Consider the following 14,537-nt stretch of genomic DNA (forward strand, 5'->3'; position numbering starts at 1 on the left):
GCAGAGCTCGCCGATGATCTGATCATTTGAATCGGGTGCGTTGCAACAGGAAGACTTGGAAAAGGTGCGGGGCGGCGGCCCTCCGGGACCCCCACTTTGACACCTATGGCGTTGTCGGGTGGGACTCGCGGTCTTCGCCCGATCCAAACGCACATCGTCACTTTTCAAAGCGGGCCAACAATTGGCCCGGTCGGGATGATTGCATTGAAGAGAATCAAAGGAGCGACTGGACAACACAGACAAAAGTGGCATCGATACGTTTGACGAGCGGGTCCGGGAGAAAAGACGGATTGTATTCTTGCAAATAAGTTGACTCGCTGATAGGCGATGACTTTCTTTTTGTGTCAGTTTATTAACAGCTGCCAAGTTCATCATGAATGAAAGTTCAGGGTACTTTGTATGAGTCTTATTATTGATACTTTAGAGCGCGCCGCGTTCATCGTTTGGACTGTTGAATGTCACGAGGAAATCCTTTGAACTCCAATCGTTCAGAAAACAACAATTCCAATCTCATCGTTATTCGACCGAGTTGAGGGCAGCGCGTGGCATCGACGGGATGAAAATGTGAACGGTCCAAAAATCAAATCTTAAAAAAACAACAACAACGAATTCCGTCTTTCACAGTGAAAAATAAATAAACACCGCAACAAATACGCAAGCACGTCGCGTTATTCGGCGCAGGTAAAAGTCAGATTGCCCTTTGAACCGCGAAGCCTCGGCGAGTGCCGCTCGGCCGGACAGAAGACGACCCCGGACCTCCGTGGCGGGGGCGGAGGACGAAGGCGAGTGGCCGCGTCAGAGGATGAAGAGGAGGAGCGCGACGACCGAGAGGATGGCGAGCAGCACCCCGATGGCGCACCACTGGCGGCGGTCTGCGCCGTCGTCGTCCGCGGGTGGGGACACAGACGGAGAGACAAAGAAGGCAAGACGCTTTTCTTTGAGTCATCCAAAGCGCCAAGCGGCAAGCGAACGAGCGCGAGCGCGAGCACCCACCGCTGGTCATGTGGGACACTTTGGCCAGTTTCTTCATGACGTTGTCCAGTCTGGAGTGGGTGGTGTCCAGCTCCTGGCCAAAGTCGTCCAGCATGCTGCCGGCCGGGACGCAAGCAAAAGCAAAAGAGACAAACCAGTAGGCGGCGCTTCTCAAACTCAGCGAGGGGGGGTGGGGGTGGGGGGCAATCTTACTCGGCCTGCTCGTCCAACTCCAGGCCGATCCTCTCCGACATGTTCTTCAGGACGCCGATGGTTCCCGACACCAGCTCCAGCTGCTCGTCCTGCCGCTCCGCCATCAGCTGACGGGAGGACGCGGGCGGCATCGTGAGCAAAGCGAGCCCCCCCCCCACCCCGCCGTGCGTCTCGGCCCACCTGTTGCTGAAGCTGCTGCTCCCCGATGAAGTCCGAGTTGGCGTCGCGCAGCCGGCGCTCCGGTAGGCGGGACTTATCGCGGACGGCGCCGTCGCCCAGCAGCGCCTGCGCACACGTCACAGCCTTCCGGCGTCAGCGCACTGGCGCCGAGACCGCGGACGGACGCCGGCGGAGGACCTGTTGGTCGCTTGTGTCCACGAAGGCCACGGCCGCACCGCCCGACATGCGCTCCTTCATTTCCTTCAAAGAGAGCAAACATGTCAATGCAAGTCTGGCACGACGACGCGCACGCCAAGGGGGCGCGTACCTCGACGGTGCGTCTGGTGCTGCAGATGAAGGCTTTCCTCTTGGCCAGCTCGGCGGCGTCCAGGTTGAACTTCTTGGGATTGGACTCCACGATGCGTTGACCCGTTGTTAAAGAGACCAACGGGCCGCGGTTTGCCCAGCTCCGGAATAGCTGATGGGTATGGCGGCTGGTGGGAGCCCCGCCGGAAAGGATATTGATGGTCTCGTCGAGGTCTTCCAGGTCCCACTCGATGGAGCGCAGACTGTTTCTCAGCTCGTTGGTGGTCCAGTCCAGCTCCTCCTTGGGGGCGGCGGCCCCTTCCAGCAGCAACTGGCTCCATCGGCGATGGAGGCTCTGAGCGCCGCTCACGGCCTTCTGCACCTCGCTGGGGGGCACACAAGCGGCGTTGGGGGTGGCCGGCCGTCGCCGATCGTTCGAGCGCTCGGATTGCGCTCTGCAGCGAGCTTGAACGCAATCCGGTGCAAAGCGTCCGGCTCGCTCTCACGATAGCGGCGCGCGTCGACGACACGACTTGCCATTTCCTCGCCATGCGTTCGTCCGCAAAAGTTGGATGCGGGACGCTTGCGTCAAAAGCCTTTTCTGTGGACTGTAATCCAGGTGAAGTGTTCACCATTTATGATCAATACCAGACCAATTGTTTCTTTGAATTCGTTGCTAGGGACTTTGGGGATTTTGTTCCCCGACTTGTGTTTGAAGACCAGATAATGGCTCCTTTCCCATTTTTAAACACGATACGCCAGGTAGCTCGTTCCCGTTCGTTGGAGACAGCAACCTTGCCTCCTCGCGGACGGGGGGGGGGCGATGGCCTTTCAACACGGCTGAATATCGGAGACGTGTGTGAGAGAGAGAGAGAGAGAGAGAGAGAGAGAGAGAGAGAGAGGACACCTTCACACACAACAACAAAAGCTACTCGTTTGAAAATCGCGGATGCATTTGTGATTCTGAAACACACGTGAACTTCTTGGATCGACTTGCGTGAATAATCTTGACGCGATTTTTTCCTCCCATCCCTTTTTCAATGAATCCTTCCAGCCAACGAATTGTTTGATGGAACTCGTCGACGATGACGACCACGGGAACAATTATCGCTTCGACTATTCCTTATCGCGAGAATTAGTCGGTTATTAGGCATAAGAGGTCAATGACTTCTTGAAGCTCGTCTGTTCAGAAATGGAAAATGTGCTCGAACAAGTCGATGGCCGAGATGATGCGCGGTATCGGTCGCTTCGTCCAGGGCCCAGAAAGACGTGCAAGTGCTAGCAAGCTAACAGCTTCTCGTGAGCTTTTCTGACCCTTTGACGACGAAGAAAGGATCTTCCATGGACATGTTGCCGCCTCCGCTTCACTCCATCGCGTAAAGAACGTCCACCAAAGAAGGCCTTCTTTCTTTCGGTTTGAAACGACGTTTGTTGACGTGAAGCGGGGACCAGCGGCGGCTTCCGCGGGGGAAAGAGCTCGGTGACGTCACTGGGGATGAAAACGAGTCCGCCGCCACCTAGCGGAGAGAAGTGCAGGTGCAGTACACGAAACCCACGCTGGCGCACCGGAAACATCCCATCGCTCCACTTGCTTAGTCGACGTGTGAAATCCAAGCAAGGAAAAGTCTCGTTGCCTGGCAGCTTTGCAGATAGAACGCCCGCATCGTGTAGTTAGGAGTCACGAGCCGTGACACTTTCATGTATCGATGGAGTTTTTTGGAACGTCCTCCTACCGGGTGAGCGGTCTTTGAATGCACATCGCATCCCTTGTCGAACGCAACGAGCATCGATGTACGATCCGCTCCGTTTTTTGGAACGAGCCACAATATTAAAATTCAAGCGCCCGTTACGTGCCACGAGTGATCCACCCGCACGCGAGATTTGTTCCAAGTATTGCGGGCGAGGTTTTCAGAGCAGCCCGCCTTTGTACCACTTGATGACCTGAGTTGGAAGCAGCGTCTAAATTGGTATGTTGCGTCTCGCCAAGTCCGGGGAGACATTTGTGTCAAAATATTCACACAAATCAGTCCGCCATTTTCACGTTTTTCCACATTTGCAGAGATCTTGTTTTGTTTTTTTCCTCACGTGTGCCATTCAAAGTGGAAATTGCAACGCAAAGCCATTTGTCTGGACAATTCTGTTTCACTCGCGTCGAGTGAGCAGCACGACGGACTTTTGGGATGGCTTTTTATTGAGTCGAGGTGATCGGACGACAAACGAGCAACATTGTGGGAAGAAATGGAGTCGGTGCATGAGAAGGCGTCGCCCTCATTACAAGTTAAACCAAAGCAACGAGTTGAGATCGGGACAGCAAAAAGGAGCGTCCGCTACACAGGTGGACGAGGAAAGCCAAACTTAAAAAAAAGAAAGAAAGAGAAAAAAAAGCAACAAGCCGGGACCTGCGGTCTACTACTTGTGTCCTTTGCTGGTCTTGAAGGACACCTGGAGGACTTTGTCCCCCAGCCTGTAGCCGTTGAGGTTGTGGATGGCCATGGCCGCCTCCTCGTAGTTGTTCATGGTGACAAAGCCGAAGCCTTTGCACTTGTTGCTATTGAAGTCGCGGATGACCTTGACGTTGCTGACGGCGCCGAACGGTCCGAAGAGCTGCCACAACATGGCCTCGTCCGCCTCCTGGCCCAGGTTGTAGATGAAGATGCACCAACCCGCCGGGCCTCCCGAAGCCCCGCCCCCTCCGGCCATGTGCTCCACGCTCATCGGAGAGAACCTGGAGGGCAAAGCGGGTGTCGGGTTGCAGACGTGATTCTCGCACCTCCAAAATCAACTTTTTTTCCCCAGCCTATTTAAAAACAAACAATCTTGCTGCAGAGTTAGCAAACAAACGCCGGATGGTTCAGAGTTGCTGCGTCTTCCGCCTTACGTGATCATTGCACCATCGACGACTTTGCTCCCTTATTTCATGAGCCAAACACCAACAGCAAAAAAGAAATAAGTACATCACTAAAAAAGTCAGTTCAATGCACATGGCCTACATACACCGCAGACGTTCTGCGACGACTCTGCGATCTCGATGACGGACGGCGACGGTCGGGAGTACAGGGGACTGACGGAGGACCGGGCCGACCGGCGCCTCCGGAAGCCCCTCCGGATCAAGCCCAGGAAAACGCGGCAGTTGGTTGTGGATTTCTGCGGGAAACTTTCAGCCGCACCGAGGAACTTCCGGGCTATATCGAGAGGGTGACCCGGGTGCTCGTCTCAACAAGAAACCACAGTGGTCCACCAACACGGAAGGGGCACTCCGAGACGCCAGGGCCCACTCCTTCGGCCCTTCCCAATGGCACCGCCCGACTGGCAGGCGGCATCTCCGGCCGGGGACCGGGAGAGAGCGGACCGTCTGGGCAACGGACGGATCCCTCCGGGCCGCCTTGAGAGCACAGGGCGGCTCCCTTCAGCCGGAGAGCGATGCGCCGGCGCCGCCAGAAGGACAGGTACCGCCGCCGCTTCCTGCCGACTGCTGCGGGGCTATCGGACGGACGCACTTGAAAACCTGGACTCCCCCAACGCAACTGGCACGGCCGCCAAATATTTGGTGTTTTTCTCCTTTCTTGGTTTTGCTGCTGTAAATTGCAACGTTCCCCGTTGTGAGACAAATCCAGGTTTTCTTGTCTTATGGCATTGCGCTTTGTGGCTGGTTTGCTGCATTGGTGTCGTCTGAGCGCGGTGGCAAACGTCTTGCGCTTCTGCCTTCGACAGCTGCGTCCTCCTGGCTCGTCTCGATTCCGGGGCGCATCCGAGCCCCCCGCCCGGGGTCCCTTTCACGCGGCTCCGTTGGCATTCGGCTTCCCTCGCCGTCATCGGGCCGTGGCAGCGCTGCGCCTCGGAGATTTTCGGCCAGACTTTCCTTTGGAATCTCCCGAGACGGACGCGGGTGTCGGTGGCTTTCCGAGCGGCGCATTCAGTGTACTACTGCACGCCACGGGCACAGCTAGCTCCCATTATTTTGCAGGGGTCCCAACATTTTTGCTCGGGCCTCTTTCAGAAGTTCGCTGACAATTCCACAGCAAGGGCTCTTTTTTCACAGATTGGTCGTCAGCCCGTTTTTCGCCTCCTTCATTTGTCAGCGTTGAGCCACTTCCGTCAACACTCCGGGGTTTTTTTCCCCCCTTCTTTCCCGGGCACGCGTGTAGAGGGTGTGTGTGTCTGCGGCGCGTACCTGAACCTCTGCGCCTGGTGGTGCACGGGCCCGGCGAAGCGCCGCGATTGGCCGTGGTACATTTGAGACATGAGCTGCGAATTCCTGGCCTGGTTTGGATTGGCGGCAAACTTGACCGTGATGGGCTCGGCGCTGCCGGGAGGAGTGTGGCCGTTGAGCTGCTTGATGGCATCCTCGGCCTCGGCCCTCTTGTCGAATCGGATGAAGGCCACGCCCCTCGACAAACCTGCACGACGGCCGAGCGCACGCGTGAGCCGGACGGCCCGTGGCGGGTATGCGCGAGCGCGCGTGCGTACGTACCTGACGCCTGATCCACCAGCACGCGAGAATTGATGATGTGTCCGTAACGAGCAAACATGTCTTCCAGGTCCTGCTGGCTGATGGTGCGCGGCAGGCCGCTAATGTACAGGTTGGCATCTTTGATGGTGTCCGAACTGGGGCGCGCGTACGACACCTGCGGCAAAAGGACGAAAAACTTGAACGCGTTGGATTAAGTCGGCTGGGTCAAGAGAAAACGTTGACGAGTTGAAGAGCAAAAAAAAAAAAAAAAAATCAGTTTACAGCATTTGGGCACTGTCACAGTACATCAAAAGAAAAGCTTCAAACAGCAAAGTTGGCTCCAAAATAAATATATAAATCAAAGACATTCAAACTTGTTCAAATGAAACAATCGTTAAGAAAAACAAACGTCAGGCCCAGTAGAAATGACAAGTTGTTTGTAAAAATAAGAAAAATTGAAAACAACAACACTGGGAAGGTACCTTGTGGATGCTTGAGAAAGAGCGCCCCCTACAGAGCAGCAAGCGAAAGTGGGACTTTACCTTGATGGTTTTAGACTGAAGCCTCAGGCCGTTGAGGGAACTGATTGCCCTCTCGGCATCACTAGCGTTAACAAAGTTAACAAAGCCGTAACCTAAACTGTTGCCTAGAAACACAAAGCAAAACAACAAAACAAAAACAACAACAAAATGACAAGAGGTCAACAAAAGTGCACAGGCGAGAAATGACCTTTCACCCGCTCTGATATTCATTACAAAAAGGCAAAAGATCAAATCAAACACATTAAGCCGATCGCGGCGACAAACGCTTTGGAAAAAGCTCGAGCACAACTCGCCGACAGCATCAAATGTGACGTTTGAACACAGTACAACAGCGCTTCCCCCAAAAACAAAGACAGCGCTCGCTCGTTGGGAGAAAAACATACAAAAGGGCCACCCAAACAGTATTTGAAAGGGAACCGGTCTGGGGGGGCCGGAGGGGGAAAAAAAAGACAACATCAAGAGTGGCACAGTTGTAAATTCCCAAATAAAATTAAAAAAAAAAACATTTGAAAAAATGATGAGAACGATTTCCTCACTGCAAAGGCGGCATTCGCTGGTTGTGGCGCGCGCGACTCATCACTCCTGCCCAATTGCGGGGGTGTCCTCGTTTCACGAGCCTCCCAACGGCGCCGGAAAAGCGCCGCCGAGCGTATGCGCACGTGCGACGGAGACCGAGCGCGGCATCGCGCCTTTCCTTCAGCGGCCGAAGGGAGGCCACGCCCCCCCATCTCATCGCCGCCGCCGCCCTCCTTTTGCCGACTGAACGGGGGACGCGCGCGTCCCAAGAGCAACTCTTCAAATAAGCCGTCGTGACGTTAGCTACGCCACTTCAAGGTCACGTCAGGCCTGCAGACCACGCCCCCTCCTTTTTTATTTTAAATAACTCGGAACAGAGTGGGACCTAAGCTGAAATTTTTGGGGTGCGCACCATTTTGTTAGCCAAATAAAATCTCTTTCCTTTCATGTGTTAATTTGCTTTCATTCCAAGTCGCTGATGATGGGCGGGGCTCCCACTCAGCAACAGCAACAGCGTGCGTGTTGCCGGTCTGTCTCGATACGTGCCCCGTGACTGACCGGCGACCCGTTCGGGGTGTCGTCCGCTTTACGCCCCGAGTCAGCTGGCAAAAGGAAACGCGGTGTTGGAAATGGGCGGATGCTTTCATTCCAATTGGAGACGCCATTAGCTTTGTGTTTAATTCGCTTTTGCTCACAGCTGCTTTTATTGGGGGAAATTCATATTTTCAGACACACAACGGACCACCGTTGTGACGCCATCAGGATGTGTGCGTTTTCTGCAATGCGACGTTCAGTTTTTGAATAATAAAGTGATAGATATGTTAGGAATGTCTTTTTTTGATTTCATCGGAAGGATCAAGAAAAAAAAATTTAAATCGGGTTTGCCGAGAGAAACCCACGTTTGAAAATTTGACGGCGAATCCGCACGCCGGGTCTCGGGCAGCTTTAAGCGGCGAGCGACCCGTTCTTTTGAAACGAGGCGTCGTCGAACGAGGAGCCCCGCGTAATACGCGACGATAAGCGGTCGCCGCGGTGGTCATCCGCCGCTTGCGTCTACTAGTGCGAGGGGGCGGCGACGCGATGGCCACGTACCGGCGACTTTGTCCCGGATCAGCTTGGCCGACTCCACCTCGCCCACGTTGCTGAACAGGTTGCGCAGCTCGTCCTGGTTCATGCTTTGCGGCAGGTAGTTGATGATCAGGTTGGTTCTGGCGTTGTCGTCCTCCATGGCGTGCTCGCCGTAGCCGTTATCGTACATCTCCTGCGGGCGAAGGGCCGCCACACGGTCAACAATCGGACGCGCTTTGGCGCCCGGCGCTTGCGCAAGGTCACCTTGGCCGCGGCGGCTCCTTGAGCGTCTCGGACGTCCTTCTGGGACGCCTGCACCTCGCACACCTGAAACACAGCCTTTGGGTTAAACGGTCACCTGCCGACACAAAAGGCATGGCGTTCAACTTTGCGCGTCCGCCACGGAGCGCCGCCGCGTGCGCGTCGGGGGTACGGGGTGGGGGGGCTTCTCTTACCTTCAAGTACCTCACGTGTCCTCGTCTCAGCGCCATGTGATTGACTGACCGACTGATGGGTGGATGTCTGTCAGCCCGCCCGTCCCTGTAACAAAGTGTGTCAGGGCTGAGCGACGGCCCGCCGCAGATGCAGAGTCCCGCGTCGGCGACTTGTTGTCTTTGCGCCACTTTGCGTTTGACAATGGGGGGGAGATTTTTCTTTCGAAACATCCGAAGAAGGGCGGATTACCAAGACGGCGTGTCAGGAAGGCACAAAACACCAAAGACAAATATGACGGGAGGCGCAATTCCGAGGCGAGTCCTTCGAATTGCTCATTAGATCTCAAGGCTAATCGCCATGACCAATATTCTCAAACAGTCTTTGTTATTCTATCATGTACGAGTTGTAGGGATGGGAGCTTTATGAATAAAATATTTGTCACAAGGTGGAGTAAGACTAATGTTAACTGACGGGCCCGACCATGACCTGTGCTAGATTCTTTACTCAAATTGAGAGTAGATGACACAGTGCATCGTCTTGGGGTTGCAAAGAGGACGGCAAACCGCATCAATGCTAAAAGTTTCGATGTAATAATACGGTGAGATTTTTTTTAAAGATTTATCACATCATTCAATTCCAATGACATGCTTTTGTATTAATAAATGAGGTCAGTAAGCCATTGAGATTGTTTATTGACCTAAATAGTACACACACATCATGATATTAACCTCGTCAGATTTACTTGTGGCCCACGGTGTAAAGCCACGACTCAAGTATGTTTGCCATGGCCAAGTCATTGATCTATTCATGATTACCAACCAGTAAGTTAATCTTTGCAGTGTGAGATTGGGAAAAAATACTCTCACATTTTGTGGTATGCTTCATGTCATCAGAGTACAAGAAACGTGTTCAACAACATATTCTGATCCAATTATTATGCAGAATAAACCTGGACTGCACAGCTGTTGATACGATTATTTGTATTAATTAAATTTACCCTTATTTTGGACTCTCACAATTCTTGAATAGGAACATCGATCAAAGTAGAAAAACGAGTTCCAATGATGAACCCCAAATTCGTTACCGAGGTTTTCCGTTGGATAATCGAACGGCACCGCAACAAAAAAACACGTTTCTGTTCATTTGTCAACTCCTCGGGCCTGTCCGTGGAGCTGTTAAGCATTCCCTCCTTTAAGGCGAAAGACACACGAAACTCAAATTTTAACGCCCTGACCGACATGTGGCAACTCGAATTGACCTCAACATCCCCAAAATGCACAGAGCGGCATTTGAAGCCGTGTCGCGACAGACGAGTAGATTCGGGAGGACGACTCGAAACAACGCCGCCATGAGCGGGTTGACTCACTAAGCTCCGTAGCGAGTTACGGGCCACGGCAAAAATAACCAGGGCGGGTTTGATCCCCTTCCTTCTACAACAACAAGCCACTTTAGTCGCAACATCGTGGTAACTCCGAGTGAGAAAGGCTCGAATAGTTTGTGTGATCGTGACAAGAAGTGACCGTTGTGTTTCATCCACGCGTCGCTAGTTGGTGATTTTCAACGCCACCTCGACCAAACGGAGGCTTCCGCCAAGCGAGTACGTACGGGTGTTCCACTTCCAATGCGAATACACCGACACTCGCAGCCCGAATGAAACCCCGACTGGGCAAATTATGCTAACGTTGACCTCGAGAGACTTGGTTCGCATTCGTGCGATGACGGCCACGAGCTAGCAGCTAACGTTAGCATCGGAGCAGACAAAGAAAATGATGGCGGGAAGAAGCACCGACAAATTCTTACCTGAAACGACGGAAGGATGACAACGTAATAACGTCTGCCTCGTTCAAAGATTCACAAGGTTTCAGAGGCAATTCGACTTGGGCCCGAACGCAGGCTAACGCTAACAGGCGCCTTCAAAATCACACCAGCGGGAAAAGGCACTCCGGAAAAAAATTGTGCGCAACGCCGCAGGTTTTTTTTCTTCCCACCCTCCCCCGCTTTCTTCTTCTTCTTCGTCGTCTTCTTCTTCGCCTTCTTCTTCGCCGTCGTCGTCCTCTTCTTCTTCCCTCGCCTAACACCCATACTTCATTTTTATTTGTATTTTTTGCTGTTCTTTTTAATCTTCATTGAACAAATACATTTACAAACCGCTGTAAACAAAACGAACAAGTTATGAATACGTGCACAATTACGTAGAGTTAAAGCGTGAAATGTACATTACATCGTGATATTATCTCGTTTAGAAAATGTAACGTTGTTCTCACTCTCATTTCTTTACTTTGTCTGTGAGGAGATGTGCAACCGTGTTTATAAAGTTTCCATTTGAAAAAAAACTGCGTCTTGGTCACGGTCCTTTTCTCCGGTGACGGAAGTGACGCCACAGCTCAAAGAAGAAGCCCAAAAATGTCGGCCCCGTTAGAGGTGGTCATGAGCAGCGACGCGAGCTCTCAGCTTTGGAACGTATCCGTGTTCGACGTGCATAGCGGCTCCAGCCTGCTCTCCTACCGCGGCGGCAACAGTTCGGCCCGCACGCTGTGTCTCGTCAACGGCCAGTACCTGCTGTCCGCGCAGCTGGCCAAGAACTTCATCAACGTTTGGGAGATCCACAGGAAGGTAGCGACCGAGAGGCGAGCCAACTCTCAGCATCCCTCGCGTCAGCTTAGCTTCCCTTTGCTTCGTTTGGGCACCCGCCCGCAGTCCCGCCAGTCGACCACGTGCAAAATGCGGGCATACTGTGCGGGTGTATTTCCATCCGTATTCTTTGTACTTTTTTTGAGGGGTGGGGGTGTGCTTCTCTGCCGTTTCAATAACGACTGGCCATCCACCTCAAGTGAAGTGTGTTGTGTTTGTGCGGTGGCGGCCTGCAGGAGCAGCTTCAGCAGAAGATCGTTTGTCCGGGTGCCGTCACGTGCATCAGCGCCTCAGCGGACGGTGTTTTCTTGGCGGCCGGCGTGGGCGAAGCTATTTATTTGTGGGAGGTGAGCTGCCGCCGCCGCCGGCGTCGTCTGCAGGTCCGGCCGTCCGTACGTAATATTGACGAGCTTGCCGCCGCTCGCCGGTTGGCCAGGTGTCCACAGGCAAGCTGTTGTATGTGGTCACTCGTCACTACCAGGACGTTACCTGTGTCAAGTTCACGGATGATGGCAGCCATTTTGTTTCTGGAGGGAAAGACAGTGTGGTTCTGGTGTGGAGTCTCAGCAGGTAGCAGCACTGTCTAGCGTCCATTTGGACTTGGCCAGCACGCCGGCTAAGTCCAAGCCAGAGTCTCTCTCCACCTTTCACTCAAACCCCCGTGTGTGTGTGTGTGTGTGTCGCAGTGTGATCCAGGTGGACTTAAGCTATGCCCCCGAGCCTCGTCACATCCTGTCTCATCACTCTCTGCCAATCACAGACCTCCACTGTGGCATGATGGGAGCTCAGGCCCGAGTCGCCACTGCGTCCTTGGACCAAACAGTCAAGGTCAGACCGATGCCATCATTTCTCGTCAATCTCCTGCAGAACCTTCAAGCTTAGCGTGTCCGTGTGCGTAGCTGTGGGAGGTGTCTTCAGGCGAACTCCTCCTCTCGGTGCTCTTTGATGTAGAAATCATGTCCGTGACCCTTGACCCATGCGAACACTTCCTGTTCTGTGGCGGCAGCGACGGGAACATCTTCCAGGTTTCTCTGTGCACCCAGGTCAGTCAAGGCCAGTATTTGATGGAGTGAATGCAAATTGCGGCGCAGGGCATTGCATTTCTGTTGGGACAAAGAGCCACGAGTAATGCGATCTAAAAGATGCGCTGACTCAGCATTTCAATAGGCAGAAACGCTTCCTTCTGCAACAAAGTTTTGGAGTAAAACGGCCCCCCTATGCAAGTGTATCGAACCGAAGTAGTTTAGCGATGGTCTCAAAGCTTTGAATCTTCGCCGGAGTCGGAAATTCCGCGACTTTTTCATGGCACGTCGCAGACACCGGAGGTTTCGGCAAGTCTTTAGGAAAGTTACTGTCTGGTTGAGAATTTAGAAAAATGTCAGCTCACAAGTGTGGATTTTTGGAAAGTTAGGAAATTGCCAAAAATAAGCAATACCCCCCCCCCCAAAAAAAAAAAAACAATTCGGTATCTCAAGGCGCTACTGTAGGGCAGTTGGCATGAGAGGCGTTTTGGTGTGAGTGAGTCAAGCAGCTGTTATTTGAGGATGTGGAGCAGCAGTGACGTGCATGTCGGTTTGCAGCAGGGCGCGTCGGCGGATAAATCGTTCCAGTGCGAAGGCGAGGGGAAGCGAACATTCAAAGGACACAGGTGGGCAAATATTACCTCACGCCTTTGTGGGATGGAATTCAGTTCTTGCGCTGACACGCTGCCCCCCCCCCCCCCCCCCCCCAAAAACAGGAAAATGGTCACCTGCCTGTCCGTGTCCATGGATGGGACGCTCCTGGTGTCGGGATCGCACGATGAGTCGGTGCGACTGTGGGATGTCCAAAGCAAACAATGCGTCCGTTGCTTCGCTCACAAAGGTGTCCTCCCCTTCCGTTCCCGGGATGCCCATCAATCAGTCGCAGGCTCCTTTCACTTTTGAGTTTGATAGCGAACGAGTGGATGTCGTCGTACCGTCACCGCCAACGCGACGGACGATCCCGGTACATCGAGGTCTCGCAGGCGCTAACAGTTAGGCGACGGTGCGACGAGCGGTCGGGAGCAAAGCTCATCGCCGATCGGCTGCTGCCAGCGAGCTGGGCGATGCGGGCGACGGGAAGAAAGAGTGACCCACCCAAAAAAGAGGGCTGAACTCACGTGTTGACTTTTGAGTGGACGTGATGGTTCCCCCATCAAATAGGTTTAGCTCAACTCAACTGGATTCATCAAGTGCTTCAATACAACCGCCGCTGTATACAAGAACAAAAGAACATTCAGAACAAGGGCAGTGTGGACGGGACAAAAACAGTCCAACTAAAAATCGGGTCTCATGCCCAGCCGATAGGCAAGGAATGACAATGAGTTTGAAGACGTTGCAAACGTTGTGTTCCAAAGTCTCAGAGCGCGCTTGCAAATCTTATCTTCTGACGGAATACGAGCAAAGTCGGCAAAGCTTTACTGCCGTTTCGGCTGACGTTGGGATGATTTGGCTAGTTTGAAGCTCGGCGAGGCCACCGGATGACGAACGAAAATAGCGGCCGATCAATTTGATGAGTCGTCGCCGCGGGTGGCTGATGGACTTTGTCTGGACTCTCTTGCCGTTTCCGCTTTGCCTTCAGGCCCGGTGACAAACGCAAGCATCGTGGTGGCTCCCGCCAACATGTTCCTACCCGACTCGCGACCCTCCGTCCCCCTGCCGCGATTTAGCCGCCACCAGCTGGAAAGCGACGGCGGCCAATCGGGCGAAGCCTGCGTCCGCCTCGGACTCTACGCTCAGGTGGGTTGGCGGCCGCGTGGCGACGCCTTCCTAACCCTTCTCGCGTTTCCGTCGCCGGGAGCCAAATCCTGGTTTCCGATCTTGTCTTTTGCTCCCGGCAGGAGGAGGAGCCGGCCTACCTGCAGAAAGCCGACAGACTCGACGCTTTGATGAACAGCGTGAGCGACAAGGTGAGCGGGTGTGGCCGCGGTCCGGCGCCAGAGGCCGCCCTTTTCACCCGCTGTGGCTCTTTCTCCCAAGTGGCTTCTGGGAGACGGCGAGAACAGCAAAGCGCGTGTGGCCGAGCTGGAGGAGGAGGTTCAAACGCTGAAGAAGGTCAACAAAGATTTGTACGACTTCTCCAGTCAGCTGCTGACCAAAGCCACGTGAGGCTTCGGCATCCCGCTTGCATCGAGTTTCGATTCGAACCAATAAAAGTGCTCCTGCTCACGTTGGTCTCCGGCTCTTTTGAGGCCGAGCTTTGCCCCGACCGTTCGGAACGAGGCG

General features: G+C 53.7%; 3 protein-coding genes across 5 annotated transcripts; 1 reads left to right on the top strand and 2 right to left on the bottom strand.

The window, feature by feature from the left end:
* Positions 1-334: 334 nt before the first annotated feature.
* On the bottom strand, positions 335-3,148 carry stx6 (syntaxin 6). The gene is made up of 8 exons (XM_052074225.1): positions 2,965-3,148; positions 1,867-2,036; positions 1,673-1,767; positions 1,543-1,605; positions 1,366-1,470; positions 1,186-1,292; positions 994-1,088; positions 335-872 (listed from the first exon to the last, which is right to left on the bottom strand). The coding sequence occupies exons 1-8, from the start codon at positions 2,997-2,999 to the stop codon at positions 796-798; spliced, it is 747 nt and encodes a 248-aa protein (XP_051930185.1). The 5' UTR covers positions 3,000-3,148; the 3' UTR covers positions 335-795.
* Positions 3,149-3,820: 672 nt separating this feature from the next.
* LOC127606150 (ELAV-like protein 1) lies at positions 3,821-10,753 on the bottom strand. 2 transcript variants are annotated; one of them, XM_052074224.1, is made up of 8 exons: positions 10,462-10,753; positions 8,682-8,766; positions 8,491-8,553; positions 8,251-8,419; positions 6,643-6,746; positions 6,122-6,275; positions 5,822-6,047; positions 3,821-4,375 (listed from the first exon to the last, which is right to left on the bottom strand). In XM_052074224.1, the coding sequence occupies exons 2-8, from the start codon at positions 8,715-8,717 to the stop codon at positions 4,060-4,062; spliced, it is 1,068 nt and encodes a 355-aa protein (XP_051930184.1). In that variant the 5' UTR covers positions 8,718-8,766; positions 10,462-10,753; the 3' UTR covers positions 3,821-4,059. The 2 variants fall into 2 exon arrangements, with proteins under 2 accessions (XP_051930184.1, XP_051930183.1); XM_052074223.1 differs by lacking the exons at positions 8,251-8,419; positions 8,491-8,553; positions 8,682-8,766; positions 10,462-10,753 and having other exon boundaries at positions 6,643-8,244.
* Positions 10,754-11,012: 259 nt separating this feature from the next.
* On the top strand, positions 11,013-14,480 carry wdr18 (WD repeat domain 18). 2 transcript variants are annotated; one of them, XM_052074222.1, is made up of 10 exons: positions 11,013-11,274; positions 11,529-11,639; positions 11,729-11,862; positions 11,979-12,120; positions 12,192-12,335; positions 12,876-12,940; positions 13,031-13,155; positions 13,894-14,051; positions 14,153-14,221; positions 14,292-14,480. In XM_052074222.1, the coding sequence occupies exons 1-10, from the start codon at positions 11,065-11,067 to the stop codon at positions 14,418-14,420; spliced, it is 1,287 nt and encodes a 428-aa protein (XP_051930182.1). In that variant the 5' UTR covers positions 11,013-11,064; the 3' UTR covers positions 14,421-14,480. The 2 variants fall into 2 exon arrangements, with proteins under 2 accessions (XP_051930182.1, XP_051930181.1); XM_052074221.1 differs by having other exon boundaries at positions 11,015-11,274; positions 12,873-12,940.
* Positions 14,481-14,537: the final 57 nt, after the last annotated feature.

Source organism: Hippocampus zosterae, chromosome 8, assembly GCF_025434085.1.
Source record: "Hippocampus zosterae strain Florida chromosome 8, ASM2543408v3, whole genome shotgun sequence".
In the NCBI taxonomy this organism is placed as follows: domain Eukaryota; kingdom Metazoa; phylum Chordata; class Actinopteri; order Syngnathiformes; family Syngnathidae; genus Hippocampus; species Hippocampus zosterae.

What these genes read in the sequence shown, in the direction of transcription:
- stx6 (XM_052074225.1), bottom strand. Translation starts at nt 2,999, where the DNA reads ATGTCCATGGAAGATCCTTTCTTCGTCGTCAAAGG. An exon ending in GAGTTGGACGAGCAGGCCGA is followed by an intron (nt 1,089 to 1,185) that starts GTAAGATTGCCC and finishes CCCGGCCGGCAG; the next exon opens with CATGCTGGACGACTTTGGCC. An exon ending in AGTGTCCCACATGACCAGCG is followed by an intron (nt 873 to 993) that starts GTGGGTGCTCGC and finishes ACGACGGCGCAG; the next exon opens with ACCGCCGCCAGTGGTGCGCC.
- LOC127606150 (XM_052074223.1), bottom strand. Translation starts at nt 7,098, where the DNA reads ATGTTGTCTTTTTTTTCCCCCTCCGGCCCCCCCAGACCGGTTCCCTTT. An exon ending in TTCAGTCTAAAACCATCAAG is followed by an intron (nt 6,276 to 6,642) that starts GTAAAGTCCCAC and finishes CTTTTGCCGCAG; the next exon opens with GTGTCGTACGCGCGCCCCAG. An exon ending in GCTGGTGGATCAGGCGTCAG is followed by an intron (nt 6,048 to 6,121) that starts GTACGTACGCAC and finishes GCCGTCGTGCAG; the next exon opens with GTTTGTCGAGGGGCGTGGCC.
- wdr18 (XM_052074221.1), top strand. Translation starts at nt 11,065, where the DNA reads ATGTCGGCCCCGTTAGAGGTGGTCATGAGCAGCGACGCGAGCTCTCAG. An exon ending in CCTTGGACCAAACAGTCAAG is followed by an intron (nt 12,121 to 12,191) that starts GTCAGACCGATG and finishes CCGTGTGCGTAG; the next exon opens with CTGTGGGAGGTGTCTTCAGG. An exon ending in TGAACAGCGTGAGCGACAAG is followed by an intron (nt 14,222 to 14,291) that starts GTGAGCGGGTGT and finishes CTTTCTCCCAAG; the next exon opens with TGGCTTCTGGGAGACGGCGA.